General features: G+C 40.1%; 1 protein-coding gene across 13 annotated transcripts in view; it reads right to left on the reverse strand.

Annotated features, from left to right (window-relative positions):
• ERC2 (ELKS/RAB6-interacting/CAST family member 2) overlaps positions 1-24,571 on the reverse strand; it is a 510,602-nt gene that overhangs the window by 266,459 nt on the left and 219,572 nt on the right. For 4 of the 13 annotated variants that reach the window (XM_083489227.1, XM_083489225.1, XM_083489220.1 and 1 more), the window contains 4 exons: positions 24,025-24,060; positions 11,559-11,588; positions 10,659-10,852; positions 4,105-4,116 (listed from right to left, as the gene is read on the reverse strand). In XM_083489227.1, coding sequence (XP_083345353.1) covers positions 4,105-4,116; positions 10,659-10,852; positions 11,559-11,588; positions 24,025-24,060 — 272 coding nt within the window. The remainder of the gene's footprint in view (positions 1-4,104; positions 4,117-10,658; positions 10,853-11,558; positions 11,589-24,024; positions 24,061-24,571) is intronic. The other 9 variants (XM_083489221.1, XM_083489224.1, XM_083489230.1 and 6 more) reach the window with 4 other exon arrangements.

Raw genomic sequence — 24,571 nt, forward strand, 5'->3', positions numbered from 1 at the left:
GAGATCTACATTGGCTCCCAGTACATTTCCGAGCACAATTCAAAGTGTTGGTGCTGATCTTTAAAGCCCTAAACGGCCTCGGTCCTGTATACCTGAAGGAGCGTCTCCACCCCCATTGTTCAGCCAGGACACCGAGGTCCAGCTCCAAGGGCCTTTTGGTGGTTCCCTCACTGCGAGAAGTGAGGTTACAGGGAACCAGACAGAGGGCCTTCTCGGTAGTGGTGCCCACCCTGTGGAACACCCTCCCTTCAGATGTGAAGGAAATAAGCAGCTATCCTATATTTAAAAGACATTTGAAGGAAGCCCTGTTTAGGGAAGTGTTTAATATTTAATGCTGTATTGTTTTTAGCACTTGATTGGAAGCCGCCCAGAGTGGCTGGGGAAACTCAGCCAGATGGGTGGTGTATAAATAAATTATTATTATTATTTTATTATTATTATTATTATTATTATTATTATTATTATTATTATTATTATTATTTTACATGTAGTTCAGTTAGGGTTGCCATATTTCAAAAAGTGAAAATCCGGGCACAAAAGTTCTTGAGGTTTCTTTTTTGCAAAATGAAATTTTGAACTATTTTAAAGGAAATTCACCAGAAGCTATACTTCCAACACGGCTTGCCGGACATCCAGATTTTCCTGGACATTTCAACTATTTCCTCCCAAATGTTGTTTACAAGGGCCGAATCCCAGTTATGTCCAAGGAATTCTGGATGTTTGGCAGCCCTAAGTTCAGTATGGCAAAGGATGACGGTCACAAATAGCTTAATCTGAGTAAGAAACATGTGTGCATGTTATCTCTGTGATGACTATAGCATTGATATTCTCTGAGTGACAGTTACTGCGAATGTTTCATTTTGTACATGGAAACTTTTTGAATGGTGCTTCCAGCTGCTTCTGGAACCGTCAAACTATTAGAAAAAACGGGGGGAAATGTCCAATGTGACATTTAAAACTCTTTTAGACCTTGGCTTGCACATCTCATTGAGTTTTACTTCCCCACAGAAATGATTAGGCAGACCAGCAGCACAGGCTCACCATGAAACAGCTGGTACCAACTACTCTGCTGGTATTTACTATTCTGATGGAACAGGCTCCTACACTGTCCTAAGAGAGTATTGTACTGCTGCATCATACATAACTACTAGTTTTACCTTTCACTATATTCTCTCAACTCTAAGCTTCTAACCTGAGATCTTGGCTTTATCTCTTGAAGGAGAGGGGTCTCAGCCGCTGGCAGTCTCACATAGAGTCTCTTTGACCACTTGTACTCTCAACCCTTGCCCCTCTTGACTGATAAAAACTAGCAGGGAGGGCACAGCTGGTTGAGCCAGGAAGGTGATTAATGCCTCCTTGTGAGAGGGAGTGGTCCCTGCTTCCTTGAAGGAGGCAGCAGTAAAACCATGCTTCGAGAAACCCTCCCTGGATTCAGAAACTTTAAGTATTGGCCAGTTGCCAGTCTTCCTTTCTTGGCCATTGGTTCTTGAGCAGGTGGTCATGGACTAGATCTAGGCACTCTAGGTCCATTTCAATCAGGGTTTAAGCCCAGTTTTGGCACAGAAGTGGCTTTGGCATGACCTCTGTCGGGGAAGTGTGTCCCTGTTAATTCTCTTCAACCTCTCAGTGGCTTTTGATACAATTGACCATGGTATTCTTCTAGAATGTCTATCCAGGTTAAGGGTCGGTGGCACCACTTTATAGTGGTTCTGGTCCTACCTGGACAGTCATTTCCAAAGAGTGATGTTTGGGGAGTGCACTTTGGCCCCGTGGAACCTCCAGTGTGGTGCTAATCAGAATTCAAATTTATCCCCTATGCTGTTTAACATCTACATGAAACCGATGAGTGGGGTCATCCAGAGGTTTGGAGAACATTGTCAGCAATATGCTGATGACACACAGCTTTGCTTCTCCTTGACATCTGAGGGTGTGGCAGTGGATGTGCAGTTCCCCCCTCTGAATCACAGGCAAAACAATTTCCTTTCACCTAATAGACACACAAGGTCTTTCCAGATGATCATCTGAAGCAACTTCAGTCTACAGAATACTACCATATAAATATATAACTTAGTTTTCTTTTGAGTTACAGTGAAAGACCTCAGGTTTTTATAATCAGAGAAATGCAGACTAGAAATTCTGCTACAGCTCTAAGTCAAATAAATGTGCCCCTAGGCCTGTCTGATACTTGGAATTCTGCCAGCAAATAAAAACATTAGATAACCAAAATTATCCACCTGGGAAGCATATGCAAAAAGATAGACTCCTTCTTTTATTTCACTCCAAAGATTACAAAACTCTGGATGATTTGTGAAAAGGCATGCTTTTGTCTAGGTTTTGCTGTCAATGGAAGACAGCTGCTCCAGGTAAAAACCAGCAGTCTGAGGTACAAAAGTCACTAGCTTAGAAAGGTTCACAAAGCTGCCCTGCTCCACAGAAGGATTAAATTAGCCCACACCATGAATTTCCAAACTACAGATTAACTCACATAATGAAGCTTATGTGCACATCTTATTAATGCTGTTATCTCTTTCAAAGTCTTTTGATGCCATGAAGTTTTGGTACACAGTTTGAAGAAAGCATTTTGGGGGCAATGCATAGTCATGCCCACCCTGGCAGGAAAGGTTAAGAATAAATTCAGAAGTTATTGGTTCTTCAGACCAACTAATGTGGGTAAGGTGAAATGCAATCAGAGAGAGTTGCAGCCCCTTCTTATATGAGCAAGACAGGCAGGCAACCAAAAATCTCTTTTCACAAAAGGAGACACTACAATCTTTTGTGACATGGTTCACACACTTTTTTTATTTGTCCAGTAGCACCTTATAGACCAACTAAGTTTGTTCTGGTATAAGCTTCCGTGTGCAGGCACACTTCTTCATATCTTTTTATTCATTAGCTTGCTCTATCTAGTAGGATGGTGAAGGAAACTGCTCATTTCCCCCCATGAAACATTCATAAAGATAAGATGTGTTCTCATCCTTATTCATCACAGAAACATGAAATTGAGCACTATCTACATATATAAACCATATCAATCCACAGCTTGCCTTGCAATGTTATTCTAGTCTAGGGATTCACTATGTAGTCTAGGCAGAAAGAAGAACCACCATTAAGTTGACCAATAAGGTTGTTTACTACAGTAAGTGTTCTAAAGAGGCTACTCAAGAACGAGACATTTCTAGCACTTATAAATTTTATGTTCTCCATTGCAAATTAATATTCACAGTTGGCAGTGACTAAAACTCAAAGTACTTTAACCTCTTCAGTTTTCTGATATATTAATGAAGTATAGTCATATTTCCTTCTCCAGTATCTTTTGGAATCTACTTAAATCGTTCATTCACACAATCATTACAGCTACTTAACCAATCAATGTTTACTTATCCCTGTTAGAAATACCTTTCCATTTTTTTGCAGATGAATCAAACAAATGGCTGACTGCCATCTTACGATCAACAAAAAATCCAATACATTCTCATTTCTTATTTGCGGCTAATGGGTCCTTAGCAAACAGTATTTATTCTTATAATGCTTGATTCATTTTTTAATTCAATTCTATTTTTGTTATGCTAATCATTGGGATATCCAGTCAATTCTGCATAATGTTCTCACTTTTTAGTATGTATTAACAAAAATCCCAGCATGATATCATTATGGTTCCAAATCCTACTATTACAACCCATAAATTATAGTATGTGTGGGTAAACATATTGTTAAAAAATTGCTTACAGGAAAAAAGGCAAAAGTTAGTTACATTTGGGTTGTCACTAATGATTAAGTATTTCAAAACACTGAGATTTACTGAAACATTACCCAAGGAACTGCTGTTGTACCTTTAGTTGCGTTGGCAATTTACTGTTACCAGTTTATGAGTCTTTACATTTTAACACAAAATCCTTCAGAAAAACTATTCCCTCATCTGGAAACAGAGTGAATGGGGAGTTTTTAGAAAATGTCTGCCATCAAAAGAATCAACAACAACTTGGGGAAGCAGGGATGCATATACTTAAACGCAAGTAGCCAGAGGATACTGTGTCTATCAATTTAAACATGAAGTGGATCTGATAAGTGAGTGATGTGAGACAATAATATACCAAAGGTACTGACCTGGAAGTCAAGCTGGTTGAAGCAGGGGTGAAAGCAGCAGTTTGGAGAGTAAACACAAAAAGGAAGGAAATAGCAAGAGAATAAACGAAGGAAAAACATTAGTTTTTCAACATAAAAGTGAGCAGATGTTATATCAGCAATCTCTTGTCAAAAACAGAAATCAACAAATAAACGTTAGTGTACAGTGTTTCTAAGATGGGTGATGACCAAAGCAACAGGTTAGGAGGAAGTAAACATGTTGCTTATGTATGATGGAAAAGCTACCTTAGAATATGTATACATTCTCACGTGTATACACATACAAGTGAAACACTATAAAGCTGATGGCAGTTGCTAAGGCATATGTTTGACAGGAGGCATTCATGCTTGGGGAAAATAATGTTGCTTGGACCAACAAGGATTTGAGGATGACTCATATACAGCAAGTCATCTTCACCCATGAAAAATAAAGGAAGCTCAATGGCTTGGCTAGATGTTCAAAGAATTTTGTCAGAGATTCTCAAGTACTGATCACTTACACTGATCAAAGACACCACTTTTTCCCATGGAAACATAGACCTTTCTAAAGCTGAGAGCAATCTTTTTCAGTCCCAAGAATAAGACCAATACTTCATCACTGAGAATAACCAGATGCATGATAAATATTTTTTTTTACAAAAATATTTAACATGTCCTTTCAATTAGCCAAAACACACATACAAACCCTTATCTAATGCCAAACCAAAAAGAGTCCCCCAGAGCCATCACAGGTGCACATTCCTGCATCATTTTGCAAAAGGTGATTTATTTATTTTTTAAACATCAGAAATCGCTGCATAGTGATTTGGTATGCTGGTTTTTTTATTTCAGCGGGTTTTTTTCTCTTGAATTTTCTGCTGACATTTCAGTTGACGTCCCTCCCACTACCATACTATTGCATTGTTGTTTCAGTATGGTGATATAAAGGAACTGTAAGCTTAAGTATTTTGTCAAAATATGACAGAACATTCATCAGGCATTCGCCTTCACAGAGGCACAAGCCTCTCTTAAGTTGGAACAGCCTTACTCAAGGCAACTTGTGAAACATGAACTACCAGCACTTGTTTTTCATTTCCTGTTGGTTGATTATTTATTTGGGGCTCTCAGTTTGATGTTATTTAGCACATGTCCAAGTGAAGGTTTACTGTGGAATTTCCCTGCCTTTGTATACTTTAAGAGAAGAAATTAACTAAAAAGCAGTAAAAGATGGCAGTATCATATGAGAGACTAAGGTTGAACGGATTCATGTCTGTGTTCAGTACATGTCTACAAAAGTAGACTATAAAGTCTATTCCATCAACTGCCCATCTAGATTTTTAAAAGAAAAAATATTTTAAAACCTGCTTACTTTTAGCAAAAGAGAGAGAGAGAGAATAATGTATTTAAGAGAACTTAAGAAATGATCATTCTTCCTTAAAAAAACAAAACTCCTATTTCTAGCTTCCCCAAGCGGCTGAAATATGCAGCACTTGTTGTGCTCACTGGACATTGTGACCAAAAACCTGCTGGAAGCAGCAGTATACTGAGATCTTCATAGGTAACTCTACAAATAGAAAAGTGGTTCTTCCCCCCCCCCCATCCCCAACAACCCATTTAGCAGGGACATTGTATGGGGGAAAATATGGCTCCCCTAAAAAAAGATTAATTGGAGCAGCCATCTTGTTCTTGATATAGCTATCCAGGGTTTTTCTGGGGCGTTGTGGGAAATTTGAAATGAAGGACAGTTCACAGCAGCCTGTTGCATATCACAGCATTACTGCTGTTTTCCTTCCCTGCTGCTGCTAAGCCTCCTAATGCTGGGCTACAGTAAATTTTAATGAAAGATAATGGCAGAAACCAAACATAGGGTACACACAGAGGCAGAGAGAGGCTTAATTCCATTCTTTAATCAAGTAGCTTTCATGGGCCCCACACCCTTTCAGAATAGTTCCACAAGATGAGGAAGGTGGTGAACTAAGTTTCACAGGGCCCCTGTTCGGAGGTGGATTTAGGGCAGTGACAGAGCTGTGGGGGCACTGGCACATAGCTGAGGCAGGAACCTTCTCAAAGCCCGGTAAGCACCTGTCCAGCTTCAGGAAGGAGGCATGAGGACTCTGACAGGGTCCTAGAGTCCTATTGCCTCCTTCCCCAAGCAGGGCACGTGCTTACCAGGTTTTGGGAAGGAGAAGGGAGGGCTCTAGGACCCCAACAGAGCCCTGTGGCTCCTTCCCAAAGCCCAGCACTTTGTTTACCCTAAGCCTGCACTGGAAGGTGTCAAATGTTAGCCTCCCACAGGACAGCATATCCTCAAAGTTTGCCCCTGCCCTGTCTATCTTTCCTTCCCACCATTAGCAAATGAGGTGCAGCTAATTGCATCTACAAGCTGCAGTTCAACTTCGGCACCAACCTTTACTGGGGTCAGTAATAAGCTGCACCTTCCTTCTACAACTAAAGGAAAATTCAGTCATAGATCTTACAAGGATTTGCAGCTGTACGTAAAAGAACAGAGGTCATTCACAGTGATTAGCAATTGTGCCCTTATTTCAAATGCTCTAGTTGAGGCATTAAAGAGAAACTGATGTTTAAAAAAAAAAACAAACAAAAAAAACCCTGGTCCACTCATGGTGTTTTTTTCCACCTTTTTCATGTTAAGGCAGAACCAATATGCTATTCATCTCCAAACTTATGTGTGTAGGCTTTCTGTCTTCATTACATTTTAAGGCCAATAGTAATTCCATCCATCAGTAACTCAAAAACTCAAACCTCTTAGCTGTTTTAAGTCTGTATGATTGTTGTGGAGTACTTCAGCTTGGTTTTCAAAGACTTCCATGCATCCCGGATTTAAAGTTAAAAACTATTAAGCATGCCACCATTTTAAAACGAAACACATTCATGTATGTGTGAAGAGTATCACATGGGACAATAGGGACCCACACGCCCTGAACTGAATTGCCCAAGGATAGCTCTCTCATCTTGCTCAAAAGAATTCATGAAGAAGCAGCTTTAGAAAGAGTCTAAAGCAATGTTCGGTTGCCAGGAGCCCAGAGATTAAAATAACTGAAGAAAACACTGAAATGGGTGGCTAGAGGAGTGGGGAAGAACCATCTCTTGTACATTGCCTGGTCTAAAGGCAGATTGGATGGGGGGGGGGGGAGGAAATTCAACCTGGCAAAGGTTGGAGTGCCTCAGCTAAGGACGTTTGCATTTTGGCTATCCACTAATTGGTACAAAAGCCAGTATCCAGGTAACTATGCCAAATGAGCCAAGTTGCCTCATCACATAATTTGCTACAAATGGGGAAAGAGCTTGTATTGAGTCCCTATCCACTCCACTGGAAATATTTTCACATCATTCAGCATGCAAGGCTCCCAGTTCCTGGGTGACAGTAAAAGCAGGCTGAAGGAATGTAGTCCTGTTGAAATTGTTTGAGAAATTGAAGTTAATACGTATCCCCCACAGTGCAGGGAACTGCGTAGCCAGATATCAGTGCAGAGTCTGGACTGAGCATTGTAACCATTTACTGTCATTGACCAGACATATAAAGTCACTCAGAGATACACCTCACCACCTCATATTGGAAATATACCACCCATTTTTATCCTGCTCTGCATACATCTGAGACTCATTCCTCTGAATGAAACTGAAGCACAAGCATGTAAAATATCCACCCATTAGAATTCCTGCCTTTGCTCTCCAGTCTGTGACAGTAATTTTAAAATGGCTCTGTATTCTAAATGGTTCAAAAAGTTCACATAAATCACACACACACACACACACACACACACACACACACACACTTTAGTTCAGGAAATCACATTCCTATGCATGAAGAAAAGCATAAGGTCTTTTCATATATTGTGTCTGTCTGCAATTGATTATATTTTGCAAGTGAATTGCTTTAAAAGCTAGATGTTCTATTTTGCTAAAAATTCTCCCAGGCTAGAGGATACGAAAAGAAAAACCTGTGCTTTCTTCCACAAAGTGTTGAGTATTTGCCACACGCACTGATTTAATTAAGAGCTATTCCACTAGGTTAATGAAAGGATGTTACAAAATAGCATTTCAGCTACACAAAATAGAAGGCAGGAAAAGTCACCTTGCGTATTGGAGAGAGAGGCGAGTCATGCTATGGCTCCTTTATCCTATTAGCAGCATTTCCACTTTCTAGCAACAATTTTCTAGATATTTCTAGCAGGAGTCACACAGTAGAAGGATGTGGTTTGCAAATACTTGTTATTTTAAAAAATCCTGCTACAGGACATTACTTTGTGTTCACGAGGAGCTAGAAGTCCTCAAAGGTGCCCAGGCACAAGATGAACCATTTGCTTTGCAGGTATCATATTGTAAAGTTGTAGGTTGGAGTCCTAAAACCGTGGAACATATTCTGCTAGTCAGCACTGCTGAAGGAATGCAAAACAGGAATTTCATAACCTATGATTGACAGGTGGTTATCTCTACACACCAGCTAGGTGAAGTCACATATTGTAACCTAGAGAATCAGGTTCATAAGACTATAGGTGCACCTGCAGTCTCATAACTCATCCCTCTGACCCTTAGGGGAGGGTCTTTAGGACCTTGGGCATGTGACTCATGTAGGCAGACAGCAAACGGAACAGTGGAATGAAGCAGACTGTGAAGGGTTTTATTCTAGTTGTGCTTAAGTGCTCAGTTTAAGTGCCTTGTTTAGTCTAAGTCAGTGGTTCCAAAAGTGGGTGGTACCGCCTCCAGGGGGCAGAGGGATTGCCCAGGGGGGCACTGAGAAGCAAGTAAGTGGCAGGGAGGCACTGAAGGTGTAAATGATTATCAGATTTTGAAAAGCTGGTCTCAATGGATCATCAGTTTTGTTGAATTAATTAAACTAAACAATTTTAACTGGATGTTGAATAAATGCGCAATTAATTGTTACTGTTTTGATGTTTATTGTGTTATCTTCTTATTTAGTGGGTTGTGCAAACCACTATTCAGGCATGGGGGGTGAATTTATGGAACCAAGGAAGGCAGTGGCCCAAAAGAGATTGCGAACCGCTAGTCCAAGTAGGTTCTGTGTACGTTTGTTGCTGCATTTTATGTCTAATATTTGCTGTACAACTAATAAAACTTGAAATCTTCACCCACAAGTGTGCTTATTGCCACTTATCTCCTTTTCTTGTGTGCCCACCCCAAATCTACTCCAGAGGGCTGGCGGGAAACCCAGTACAGATTTTTTTGGGGGGGTCATGGTAGGAGTAGAGGGAGGGGACGTTCTGTTGCTCAAGTGGAAGTCCTTGCATTAATGGGACAACTTGGCTGGATACAACCCCAGGACTATTAATTATGTACACTATTTAGACAAGTTGAAGAATTTTGTTTGTTTCTTTGTAGTACTGCTACCGGGCATGTCATTTGAGCCCCCAAAAAAATTTTCAAGGAGGGGATTGGGCCCCCTCAAAATCCCCCAGTGGCTGTGCACACATGTTGTGGGGCATGCTTGTGTCATGTGCACAAGCCACGGGGTGTGAGCGTGACATGTCAGCACGCCCCGTGGTGTGCATGTACAGTGTGAGAACGCCACAGCGTGTGCTGATGTCGCATGGCCCTGGAGCCCTCAATAGCGGAGACAAGGCAGCAGGCTTGACCGCTGCACTGGCCAACTCAGAGATTCAGAAGAATGTGGTCTATAACATCTAAATAATCAATAATGCCGAGTTGCCTTCATCATCATACATGACTGAATCTTTTCCAGTTTTTCCAAATCAGTCTTCATTTGTAGAGTCTCATACCCAAAGTAGACATGCTGATTTTGTCTTGTTTCATCAAGACTTGAATGCAAGCTTAAAAAAACAAACAAAAAATAGCCCAGAAATAGCATAGCTCACAGATAGCATCATATTGTTGTCTCACTTGTAACTAAATCTCTTTCAATGAAACATCATATTGGCGCCTCATTTGTATCTAAATCTCTTCAGCAAAGCACAAATTATTCAGTTAGCCAGTCTGTTACTTGCTCATTTTGTTCTCTGTGCAAAACTTTACATTTTTGTTAAAAATATTCCTAAAAATGCAGTGCTTTTTTTCTAAAAAAATGTTTAGGGGTACTCTCATTTTCCTACTCACTGAAATACTGCCCCTCAATGAGGCGAAACTTAGATTCACAAAATGTTTAGGGGTATGCATACCCCTGCATACCCCCCCCAAAAGCACAGTATACATGTATTAATGATCAATTTCTATTTTACTTCCAATATTCTATCACCTAAGTACCAATTTCCACTTCACCCGGTGTATTTTGTGTGTGTGCAGAGTACTTCATACTATATATTGTGCAACATTCTTCCTTTCCCTTCCTCCACAACATAGGAGTCCCTTCCCTGCTTTCTTTTAAAGAAATATTGTCTTTCCAGAAGACACCAAGGGCTGCTCCTGACCTTGAAAAATATCAGAACAGATATAGAAAGAATCCATTCACCGTTTGATTGCTTTTTTGTTATTCTTCTGTTAGAAAAATGTTGCCATTGTTTCTCATCAAAGGTGAGTGTAAAAGGCATTTGTTGAGAAAACACAAATGATGAGGAATTTACCTTTCTAATTCAGCAATTTTCTTATCTTTGTCATTTTTTTCATTCTCTACTTCCTTGAGGATTTCTAGAAGTCTGTCAACCTCAGCTTGAGCTTTGCCACATTCGTCTCTATAGTAGGCTGCCTCTTTGTCAAGCTGTTTCATCCTGTCAGCAAATTCAGGGTTCATTCGGGCCTCCTCCTCTGCTTCATGAGCCTGTTAAATTTACCAAGAAAACAGAAAGAAATCACTACCATTTCAGGTAGCTTCACTTTATTCTGGAGTCCCAGACTTCATACGACGAAAGGATTTATGGGTATCCTGTTAGTTGGCAATGTTTTCTCAATGATTCCCATAACAAGGACATGTTTTTGGAGGGAATTCATAGCACCCTGGCTTAGGAAATAAAATGCTAACTTAAGAGAGAGAGAAACACTGCTAGGTTCTGACTCTTGTTTCGAAAAACTGTCCTGAACAACTTAATATAAACTAACATATAATATGGTTTAATTTAATAACTGCATTAAACAGTTTATGAACGATTTAATGCATACTGTTTTAGGTAAGATGAGAATGCATTTAACAGACAGTTTTACCCAAAATCCTTTCCCCTCTTTTTTTCATTTCATACTGCCAATATTTAACCTGAAACATAAGAAGAAACAAGCCCCTTGGTGGAACAGCACAAATAAATATACCTGGCAAACACATGCATGGGTGGGTGGTCAGTTCACAAACAAGAAGGAATGCAATGAACACAACAGAAAACAAGAGTGCAAAGCCCACTCCTGCTCCCATTAAAGCTAATGGCAAAACCCAATTAACGTCAGTGAGAGCATGAATGGGCCAAAGTGTTTAAAACATTAGACTGAAATAATCACACACAGATGTAAACAAGAATGCACTGCAATGCTTAGCCTACCCCTTGTTTCCCATTATTCCTAATTGGCATCTTCAAAGAGCAGGCAGGGAGAAAACAAGTAGTTTAACCGCAGTGCACATTAAACACACATAATTCAGAGAACACTTTTTAAATGCACACACATACATTTTAAAGGATTAAGGACATTTAGAACTGCATGTCCTTCCGCTATCTAACAATATATAACAGATGCTGGGTTTGGGTTCAATCCACACTTAGTCATGCCTAAAGTAGACTCAATGAAATCAATAGTTAGCACTTAAATCCTGTTGGTTTCAATAGGTCTCTTCTAAGCATGACTAAGGCTGCAATCCTAATCCCACTTACCTGGGGCTGGGAGTAAGCCCCATTGAATTCAACAGAGCTCACGTCTAAATAGACATGGTCAGGATTGTGCTGTTAGTCTGGAGCCAAGCCTTCATTTTAATTTCCATATTTATATTTACTTCAAGGAATAGATAAGCAAGCAATGAAACAAGTGTTGGTTAAAAGGCAGCATGCAAGTTTAGATAGAAGGTAATACTAACATAAACTCCTCGAAGTTTGACATTCTTTGCAATGATTTAATCCTCTTTGGTTTTCAACACGTTTAAGTAAAACATTTTTATTATGAAGAAATGTGCAAAAAAATAGGCTACTGAAGAACTAACGGCTGTTCCCCACCCCCCTGCATGTAACATATCATTTAAGCATGAGGATAATCAAGAAAAGAGTTTCGTTTCAGTGGATTTCTTATTCTCAAAGAGATGTCTGAGGCCACTTCAAATGTGATGAATTTTCTACATAGACATAATGCATGCAAATCAACTGTGTTTTAGTTATCCACAGCAAAAAGAAAAAAGAAAAAACTAGTGTGTGATTTCTCATGTCTGATAATGTGCAAGTGGTTTGCAGACTGCCTTTTCTACACAGAAATGTTAATAATGTAGGAAAGTCACCATGTTTGAAGCAGCCCTGGGTTTAAACATATGAGGGGAGCATTTTCTACATAAGTAATACATACATTATGCACAAAGGGTACAGTCTACACATAGCCTCCACTCATTTCAGTGGGAGCTTGAACAAGGTTCCATTTGGTACCTAGAGAATTATGTCCATAATGTTCGATTCAGCTCCCTTTGAAATAAACAGGAGCTGTTGTACTTTGCAATGTATGTGAATTGACCCCTTAATCTTTACAAGGCTGGGCTCTATATGGAATTCCAAGCACTTCTGAGTGTTCATCACAGTCTGCCTGATTTGTCACTCCAAAGAGCAATCCACCATTAAGACGTGGCTTCAAGGGGCATGAGGACAATGATGTGAAAAGGGTCTTGGAACTCCCAATGGGTTGCAATTCTGTGCACACCCCTTGAATCTGGTACAAAGTCTTGTGTATGCATGAAGGCTTTTGCTATTGGTTATGATATAAAAAGAGACTTTCCACCCTTCCCATAGCCAATAGGAGAAATGTCTCACAACAGAAGATTAATAGACCAGCTATGCCAGTTCACAACCAAAACAGAATATATCTACACCACAAACTTAAAGCACCAACATAATAATATAACCATCATTGGGAGACTCCTCCATAGGTCTACTCAATAGATTCAGGGTGGCCAATGTTGTGCCCTCCAGGTGTTGTTGGATTACAACTCTCTTCATCCTTGACCATTGGTCATGCAGGCCAGGGCCAAAGAGAATTGTAATCGAACATCTGAAAGTTGCCATCTATCCCTACAACAGATCATGGTAGGCTCCATGGTAGTTTAAGGCATTCAAGGCATATTCACACACAACGTTATAGTTGAGTTTAAACGGCCATGTCAGGGGCTGTTGAAAGGCGACTCAGCATCTACAATTCTTGCTGGCCCCATCCCAGCTGAATGTAAATGCAGCAAGGCTGAAAATTGCCTGGCATGGAGGCAAGAGAGTGATGGGAGCACCAGCTCCACCATTGCTGGTATATAAACAGCCAAAGAACAGCAGCAGTAGCCTTATTATGGCCAGCATACTGAGGCACACAGTTGGGAGCTTTTGCCACAGTGTGGGATGAAAACAAAACAGCTAGCAGAGAAAGCCTCAGCAAGGTGGGAGAGAAGTAATTGGAAAACTGTGAGTTATATGCAACTTCACAGCTCTGAGGAAAAGGAAGAAAGTAGGAAATGTTTTTTAAGATGTTATTATACTGGAAGGCAAAACCATACAATTTGAAAGGTGGTGATGAGAAGAATCCAGGAATTCCTGAAGAAAGGACTCACTGGGTCTTCCTCTAAAACTCACTGAGTTAGATCTGGGGCTCTGAAAGACCTGAAGCCACTGTAATTCACTGCCAGCTCTTAAGGGAAAGAATCTGCAACATGTCACATACTTAACCTACCATGGTTTTCCTTAAAACAGCCTGGAAACTTTGATTTGGTAAACAGGCTAAAGCTGTTTTCAGGAAGCTGAAGCACTCTTATTGCACACTTGGAACTGAGATTGTGAGGATTAAGGCTAACTAACTATCCTATTTGTTGGGAAGAATACGTTTTCAGCAGAAAACATATATAAATATGTGAGTAGAGTAAGTACTATATGGTGCATTTAAAATGGTAAGTGTAGAAGTTCATATCATAAATTGAAGTAACTTAGCATAATAAAATTCAGCTTTTCGATTTTTTAGCCAAGATATAGCCAACTCCTCATGCCAAAGGAATTAGCAATTATTTTCAACTATGTCAACTCAAGTGTTGTAGGGTGACACTGAATGAAGTCTGCGGTGTAAATAGGGCAACATGGGGGCTTTCAATGGATCTAAATGATCTCTAGGAGATCGCACGCACGCACAAACACACATACAAAAAAAAACTTACACTGGTTTGTTCACATTCTCCTTTTGACAGCTAATTCACAACCATTGTTTGAAAAAAAAACAAGACTTTCCTTGTTGCTTTTTATGATCACATCAGTCACGGGTCATGTAGGCAGTGTACTTAAAATTACCTGGTTGTCATGGCTGGACCATGGTGCATTTTGGATTTATTGTGGCAGTTACTGTGCATTGGGAAACCAATGAAATCTGTTCTCAGAGACTTATGGAACCTGGCGGATTCCTGAATGCTCTGGAGAATTTTCCAGTGGAGAGAGCTAGCAATACTGCTGCGGCCTTGGTAATACTCTGGAATGGGGAGATGAAGCAGGCCATCAACATGATTGCTCCCAAGTGCCCTCTTTGGTGCTCTGGAGCTCACTTTGCTCACTGGTACACCAGGAGCTTATGAGTGATGAAACAGACTGGAAGACGACTAGAAGGCAAGTGGCAGAAATCTTGTGCTGAAGCTGACTGAACACTGGTTAGAGCACTGTAACTGTGCCTAATAAGTTGTGAGAGGTGACAACAAAGGCCTACTTTGGTGCCTCCACTACATCCTCTACTAGCTAAGGGTGCCTTTTACCAGCTTGGGTTGGTAAGTCAGCTATAGCCATTCCTAGCTCAAGATAGCTTGACATCGGTGGTCCAGGCACTGGGAACCTCAAGACTGGATTAGTGTAATGCACCCTATGTGAGGCTTCCCGTGGACTTAACCACCGGTGCATCTTGCAGAAGCTAAATTGTTGACGGGGGTATCCTGTCAACTCCATTTAACACCTCTGCTGAGGGAGCTGCGCTGGCTGCAAATATGCTACTGGGAACAACTGAATATTGTACTTTTAAAGCCCCAAACAACTTGGGCCCAGGTTATTCAAGGGACTGCCTCGACCCAACTGTGCCCCTCAGATGGGTCATCGCTGACAGCACACACTGTATAAGAAACTGGACTTCTAGTTGCAGCTCCAGCCCTCTGAAATAAGTCACCCACATTTTTGTTTAAGAGACTTTTTCAGAGGCGTGACCCAGTCATTTATAGACTATTAATTTTGCCCTTGTAGAGGTTGTTTTCCTGTTTTTACAGTTAGTTGGAGTGGTTTCAATTGTTTTCAGACCTTTTATTGTATCTCATTGTTATATGATATTACATTGGTTCAATGGCTTTAGGCTGTAAAGCAGTTTATAAATTTGAAAAAAAAAATTCAGCAAGGGACAGGAGAATTCACTTCAAATGTGTATTGGAAGCCCATTCACACACAGGTCATAGTGAGGAACCCCCCCCCCCAGCCTCAATTATTTGTTTCTTATGGCTAGGAATGTCTTGTTTAAGTGCTTGGGAGCCAGAAGAAAAGACAGGAAGACAAGAACTTTAAGCTCTCCATCTTCTCTTCAGTTACTCTTCTTCAATCAGCAAGCCATGCCAGATCGCCTTCAACCAGATTAACCAGTTCCTTGAATAATGCTATTATGTGGATTAAAACACAATGCACATCATATTTTTAAAAGTATGTAAAAAAAAAGACTGTTCAGCAATTATTTACAGGCACAAGACGGTCTAAACATTTTTCCAACTAATTCCCAAGCACCTTCATTGTTCCACAAAGTATTCACTGAATGAACTTAACAGCGTACAGTAATCCAAATCTATAATGACACAACTGAGAAATTGAATGATTATATCACTGAACGGTGTGATCCATAAACGGTTGTGTGGGTTAAATGTATCTCTTTTTCACTGCTGCCAACATCAGTCTTGGTAGCCAAGCCCATCGGTCAGTGGTCAGTGGAATGGCTGCAACTAGTGCTATTTTTCTACAAAAATATGTGCCGGAACTCACCCTGAATGCCACCCTTGTTCTCTTACAATGGCATTGGCACCCACCTGAGAGGTGCTGGGACTGAGTTCCAGTGAGTTCTGGCTGAAAAAAAGCCCTGGTTGCAACTGCTGTGGCCAGTCAAAGCAGCCTTGGGAGAAAGATGCATGGTTGTGTCGGGGTCAAGATCTGTCAGTCTTCAGTTGTCCATGCTACAACCAGTGAGTTGAAGCTTTAGTACAGTACAGTCAGTGTGGAATCATGACCTAAGCTACTAGAAAAGGAGACCCATACATAATTTTAAACAATTGCTATTAAATATATCATTTGCATCTTTCCAGATATTTATAGAAAGCGGGTGTAAGAATACAACCACGTTGGATCACAGAATTTTAAAAAAATGATTATAGAACATATGGCTTGAATTGCTTAGTATGCCCATGTCTTGGAATATGAATTGTCACAAATTTTATTATTTTATTTTATTATTTTACAATGAATACTCAAAACAGAATGTCATGCTTCACTGGTTTATAAGAGGAGATGGGGCCATATGGAGGAATCAAAGAGGTCAGTCCTTATTAATGAACTGGCCTTCAAGTCTCTGCATTAATTAAACATCTAATAACACTACAATTTTACTTTTTAAAAAAATGATTATTAACATACTTTCCTATTTTAGAGCAGTGGCTCTCCAAGTGATACAACCTCTAGTCTAAGCCCCATTTTGTATTTGGGTGTCTTGAACCCTAATTTGCTTGCATGCACAGGGAGTAGCAGAGTTATGTCTCCATATCATACAAACTTACTATATACACCAATATTACATATTTGTGCCAAATACAAAGAAATTGAAAACATGTGCTTTATTAATTAGCATGCTATGGGCGCTGTTTAGTCTTCTGCCAATGGTACATATACATAAGAACAGTACATCTTAACTTAAAAGAGTCAAAAGAGCCATATAATGATGAATAAATAGAATGAGACAGCAGAAAGATACATGCAATAAAATACTTTAGTTAGATCCTTCAAACTATTGATAAATAATATAGAATTCAAGAGAATGTTAGCGTTCAGTTCATTATTAGTTAATACCTCGGCTTGAGTGAAGGAAGTAATTTTAAACTTGCCTCCTTTGTATTTGCAGTGTTGAACTTAGAAGCTGCATGTTTCTTGTCATTAGTTCTCAATTTCCACAGAACAGCTGGAAAAACATAATCTATCAAATGGATAGCAATGTTTTAATGTAGAACAAAAATAGTTCCTGCAAGGTACTAATTGCCTCAGGGCAAATTCAGGAACTCTAGAAGATATTGTCTCAAACACTATCATCTACAAACCAGTAAAGATGGAAGCTATGGCCAAAATAGCTCTAAACCGGGAGATAGTGGAATGTCTGTTCATTTTGTCCATATTAGTTAGCTATAGATATGCACCAGGTAATATCATACATGGACAGAAGTCAGCACCAAGGCTCCACTGGCTTCAATTAAATCAAAGGTTTACCTATTTATGGTAAGGCTGCTTGTCAATTATTATTGTTGTTGTTGCTGTTGTTATTATTATTATTATTTCTACACCACCTTTCATCTGAGGATCACAGGGTGGTTTACAATATAAAAACACAAAAATACATAACATAATGACAAACAGAAACAATACCCCCCCCCCAGTTTAAAAGACTATAGATTGATTAATGAGCCAAAGGCCTGGGGGGAAAGGACTGATTTTACCTGGCACCTAAATATATGTAATGAAAGCGCCAGGTAAGCCCCTCCAGGGAGAGCATTCAAAAAGTGGGGAGCCACTACAAAAAAGGCCCATTCTTGTGTTGCTGCCCTACAGACCTCTTGACGAAGTGGCACCCAAAGATGGTTGCCTCCCCCAACGTTGTGTACAATGAGGATTTCAAGTGTGAAATGCTTTAGCCAGTGGTGTATTAACAAAGCCTTTCCCAACACCACCCACCCAGAGAAAACAAAGGAAGTCCTGCATTTTATTTTATTTTTGCCAAACACAGTTTTGGGATGCTGACAACTGGAGAAGCTCATGGCGCTCTTAAAAAAAGCAAGGACTGCTCCACCCCTACAGAGATGGCAGATATAACATATTATTGATTATTTATTGCATTTACATCCCACCTTATTTTCCACAGAGCTCAAGGTGCTGTGGTTCTGCTGCTCCTCATTTAATACCCGCAGCAACCCTGTGAGCTAGGCTGGGACACTGTGACTGGCCCAAGGTCACCCAGTGTGTTTCATGGCTGAGTAAGGGATTAGACCCCTAATCTCCCAGGTCCTAGTCTGACACTCTAACCACTACACCACACCACACCAGCTCTCAGACCTGTTTGGCCCCTATGCACCAAAGTTTTAAGGCTGGTGTTTGGCATGCTGGAACACAGAGAAGCAGTAGAATCAGTCAGCCAACCTCTCTGCTGTGCTTTCTTCCAAAACAAGAGGAAAAAAATCATCTTCTGTACACAATCCCTATTAGTATTTGTAACCCCTTTCCACTCAAGCCTACGTCATGCATTGCTCATGTGGAGAGGGTGTGTTGAGTTGCACATTTATCCCTACTCAGAAAGTCATGCTGCTCCTCCTGCCTTTACTATTACTATTACTATGTTCAGGGTAACACCCGCAGTGGGGCACCTTAGCTACGCATGGAGGCTCCCTGTGCAATTTGGAAACCTTGTTAAACAGGGTTGTAAATTGCAGGGGGATTTCATGCATGGAGGATTTCTGATGTAAACGTAATCCTGAACACAATGACAATAAAAGTGGGTCAGGGGGAGCAGGACAACCTTGTGGGTGGAGCTAAATAGGCAACCCTAAGCCCCCATTCAACACACTTTTCCTTTACACAAGAACAACACAGGAGGAAGGCTTCCGTTGCCTGCAATCTGGGAAGCATATATTTTAACCCAATCCTGACATGTGGGAGATGTGTGAGGCAAGAGAGAGGCCAGAAGCTCATCATCTTGCCCAGTGACTGTGCTGGGCACTAACCTTCATTCTCAGCATTAAAACTATCTTTCCCACTCTACTTATCACAGATAAACCACATTTAACACAAATGTGTGTGGGTTGTTTTTTTCAAAAATCAAATTCATGGTAAAGGAAAAGTCCCAGAATATAAAAGAAGTATAGAATAGAGAAGAAGAAAAAAGGATTATATCATGGTCCTTTCCAACTCTGCAATTCTGTGATCCTAATCCTGCTGTAGCAGTGATCTGCAAAAATGGTTTTATAAAAAAATTATATGCTTCCCTTCCTTCCCAAATGTTCCAAAGAGCTACTTGAGAAATTAGTGCTAAATGAAGTTTTAAGTTAAGTCAGAATTTCAATATTTAGCCATTTTGTCCATTAAACTGGCACTTGTTTCAGTTTAAAAAGCTACAATATTCAGTAAATGCTCTTACTAGGGTGGGCACCTTCTACTCTTCTTTCTATTGCAGATACATTCATTTCTTGGTATACTGTGGTAAACTAACCAGAACAATAGACATATTTTGCCTTGAGGCAGGACATTGGATTTGGTCACTTTTTTGTCCTGCCAATTAAAATAAAAAATAGAAGTGAGAAATACAATTGTTTGTGGGAGTCTGGGTGTAAATTAGTTGAATTTATGGTCAATTTTAACTTTTAATTTTCATTATGAAGGGGGGAATCAATAACAGTATAAGTAATGCAGCAAAGGGAGAGGAAAAGATCATTACACAATAGGCTCACAATGCTAACCACAATGCTGAACCAAAAAAAACCCCCACATTGAATTCAATGTTCTTTCTTGCCACAGCAGCTGCCAATGTCAAGTTTACAATTTGGGTTTTATTGTTGAAAGAATTTAAACGGCAGTTTGAGGCCTACCATTTGGCAATGCCGCAATAAAATTCTGGATGTTCTATATGCTCCCCTAGATGAAAAACTACGCTACAGAGTCATATTAAATCAAAACACTTTTATTTAAATCAGTATCCTTTTTGGCTTTAACAGGCTAAAAGCCAGCTTCTACAGCTTAACTGGGTTATAGGACCGAGATCTAAGGGGGAGGAAGAGTTTGGGACAATTCAAAGAATGCAGGATGCATATGCACTGGGTTGTGAGAGTAAGCCTGGTTTCAATGCACCCTCTCCCATTCTGTGCTGAACCTTTGATATAAATCCATCACTAGAACCTGCTCACATAATCCCTCCAGCACAAGAAAGCTGCTCAAGTAGACATTTATGCATATAGACAGGAAAGGTGCATCGTGATGGGGAGAGGGTGCACACCTATGACTCTTAATCTCATAGTCGTAGGTTCAAGCCCCATGTTGGGCAAAAGATTTCTGCACTGCAGGGGCTTGCACAAGATGGCCCTTGTGGTCTCTTCCAACACTATGATTCTATGAAAGCTCCTGAATATGAAGAAATTGGAAATCATCTCACGTGGAATAAAGTGGGTGTTAAGAGTACTCATGAATCGGATTAATATCAGGCAATTTATATCCTGCTGCTCAGGACTGACCTGCTGGAAGCCTGAAGGGCCCTGCCCTGCTTCTCTCCACCTGGCTTGGTGGACTGCTGCCACCGTCGCTGGGCGGAGAGGGCTCCGTTTTTGTTTTGTTTAAAATTTGCTTTTATTTTTTATCTATGTCATTTAAAATTGTGATTGGTATTAATGCTGTATTCTTAGTTTTGGATTTTATGATTTATGTGGAAATTGTCTGGTTGTGTACTTTTTGATGTGTTTTGTTTATTGTTTATGACTTTTGTTATGTTGGTAATTATGTAAATTTTGTCATGTTGTAAGCCGGCTTGAGCATTGTTTTAACTATGGAAAGGCGGCATACAAATAAAATGATGAATGAATGAATGAATGAATGTTCAGGAGCGACACAAACATGTAAGTTGACAATGGTCCAGTTGTCACATTGCCGTAAACCATACTTAACCAGTTACCACGAACTTGCCAATCTGAGCCCCATTGCTTCTCCTTGTTGGTGTATGGAGGGGGGTGGGAAATCAAAATTCTTGACTTTGCATTATCAGGGCTGAGTTTGTTTGTTTGCTCAGATAAACCAAAACCAGTAAGCCAAGAACAAATCTTGGCCAGAGATCATGCTTTCTTTGGGGCAAAATGAACAATGGTTCCTTTGTTCACATTCATAGCAAACCATTACCTAGGCGAGGAATGGTGGGATATAAATTCATCAGAATCAGAGAGTTGAAAGGGAACCCAAGGGCCATCTAATCGAACCGGCTGCAATGCAGGAATCAATGCTAAGGGCATTTGCCCCCGCTCCTTCCCCTCAGGAAAATCTGCAGTTTAGTGCTAAATCAGAACAAATAGCAATCTGGTTTTCTGCTGAATGCTTTTTGTTCTGATTTAGGGTTTCAAGGGGAAATTGATGGAGCAAAGTCAAAACTGCTTAGAATCATGCTCAGAAAGCATAGGACATGCAGAAAACCACTTGGTAGGCATGGGATAAGTGTGGATGAACCCCAAAACATCCCTGACAGGTGGCCATAAACAATAACAAATAATTAACACTGGTTTACTATAATGCATGAGTAGGGCCAATGTGATGTGGGATGGGGAATGAAGTTCATTCTGTAAGAGCAACTGCACCCATTTCCCATCTACTAAAATCATCTTGCTGCAGATTTTATTTTAATTTTAATTTTTGGGGGGCAAAATACATGATGTTTTGTTGGTAACTTATCTAAAAGTATACATATGGCAAAGAAGGAATAAATTTAGACCTTATATGAGAACATAAGATCTACCTAAAACAAAATGTAATTACAGGCTAATTTTGGATAAATAAATGTGGTGTGTTTTATGAGGCCTATTATTTCCTCACCAGGACATTAAAATTTCATTACAACTGTGGAATTTGCTCAAATACAATGAAGAGGAATAATGCCCTAGCTGCACATAACAGAAATTTTCCTTAGAGATATGCCACACCTTCCACCTGCAATTACAGAACACTATGTAATTTAAAAACAGGTTTCTATAATACAGCTTTAACATTCTTTCTGCCTTTTAAAAGGTACAATAATTTTCATTATCAGTGTAAATCTGTCACTAAGATATAAAAATGCTTTCATTTCTAGACAATATATCTATGTAATACATTTATATATAATCGTCTATGTGTCTTGCTGTTCCTCAAATTACTTATAATGACTATCAAGTTATTCACTCAGATTCATTTGAGTTGAGTGTTGTTTCTGGCATTGCACATCTGTTAAAGCAAGTTCTAGCACACAACATAATAAGATGTGTTTGTTTGTAAGGTGCCATTGGACGTTTTATTCTTTACATTGTTGGAATACATGGAACCAGTGCTTTTTCCCCTAAAAAAAATGTTTAGGGGTTGTCAGGGAACTGACATCAGAGCGAGAGGCGAAGGGGAGGCTCACAGATTCTGCCGGCGAAGGACCCAGAAGCAGGGGGAGAAACGGCTCAGTAGAGGGGGAAGCTAATCAGCGCAACACCAGGGAGAAAGGGGGGCAGATGGGGGAATCAGAGGGAGGGCACCAGTGGACATCAGTGAGGAGAGCCCAGGTCCTCCGCTGCCCACGCCCTCCCTGCGCAGAAGACTCCCGCGCAGTGAGAGGAGGAGGAGACTGGGTGTCAAACAACTTTTATGTTGGAAGAGGTTCAAGAAACACCCACTGACGGATTCTGCCAGCGATTGAGGCAGCCGCGATGAGCAAGGGCTGTGCAGTCAGAAAGGTTTAACAAGGCAAATTAGCCTAGAGAGGCACCAGTTTACGCACGAGTAACTCATAGCCATTACAGGGGTACTCTCATTTTCCTACTCATATTGAAAGACTGCCCCTCAATGAGGCCAAACTTAGATTTACAAAATGTTTAGGAGTATGCGTACCCCTGCGTACCCCCAGGGGGAAAAAGCACTGCATGGAACTAAAACTAAATTATGGTATTTAAACTTAAGCAGCAAGAGTATAGTTTCCTGTTTTAAAAAGGCACACTGTGGTAAGTGGCATCTGGGTACACTTCTATGGGAGAAAGTCCCATTGATATCAGAAGCTCTCTCTTTCTAGCAAGTATGTTTGTGAAAGCCATTGTGGTGTAATGATTAGAGTGTTGGACTAGGACCTGGGAGACCAAAGTTCAACTCCCCACTCAGCCATGAAGTTTGATGGATGATCTTAGGGCAGTCTCTTAGCCTAACCCACCTCACAGGCCTGTTGTGATGATAAACTTGGTGAGGGGGAAACCATGTACATGAGCTCCTTGGAGTGGTTTATAAAACGTAATTAATAAATAAAATTCAAGTGTTCGTGACAACATTTTAAAAGGCTGCTATAAGGAACATTTAATGTTGCAACGTAGCAATTCCCTGTCTGCTGCCAGAAACCTACCACACTACATTTTTTTATAACGCAAAGAAAATAGACAGTAACTATTTATTCTTCATTTAAGATATTCTGAATAACATTCCAGAGCTTAAGTTTAATTTGAAGGATCCACTGAAGTACTCCATGAGTATAGCAGTAAAATAACAACAAAGCCTGATATCTGCATGCTTTCTTACACTGAAGTAGTTGAGGACCTGAAGGCACTTCAAATTTGATCGCAAAACTTACTGATCCAATTTCTAATAAACACAATTTCCCACAAATGTTTGAAAATATAATAGCCTTAAAGTCCGCAAAGCTCACTTTATTTCAACACAACGCAAATGAAGCCATCATTGTTTTGCAAAGCTCCACAGAGGAAGAAGGACAACATGGTGGTGGTTAAATGGATCCTCATGCTTTCGTATGTTACAGCGGACACTTTCTGAAATGACTTACTGGATTGTACATCTGATTGAACAACTGTTCAGCTTGCTACATTGCAAAGTTGGGAAGGAATGAAGCACAGACAGGAAAAGAAGGAAAGATCCAGGAAAACAGTATTAGCTCAGCAAATCCAGCACATTTGCACAGAAGAACTTGGAATTTTATTTTTTTTAAGTAGAAATTTAAGTTTCTAAACATTCTTTAGTGCAAGTGAGAGGCACTGGGGGAAAATAAATGTTGACTTTGGCTCCTAAAAAAGAATAGCTGGAGTAAGAAATCTAAGGTTTGTGTTACTTTCCCTTTCTCAAGTGAAATAACCCATGAAATACAGAAAGCTGTCCACTTTTGATGATACATTAAGTGCTGGTCTCTAGCAATGAATCACTAGAAGTGCTTTTGGCCAAGGCTGCAATTTATCACCAAAGCTTCAAAGATGGTAATAATAAAAGATTAATTAAACTTTATCATTAAATTTATGGCCTTCCTTTCATATTAACACAAAACTGCATTTCAGTTTTATTTGAATTCTGAACAGTACAGTTTGGCAAACAGTAGTGGT

Source organism: Podarcis liolepis, assembly GCF_965112155.1.
Source record: "Podarcis liolepis genome assembly, chromosome: 2".
Lineage (NCBI taxonomy): Eukaryota > Metazoa > Chordata > Lepidosauria > Squamata > Lacertidae > Podarcis > Podarcis liolepis.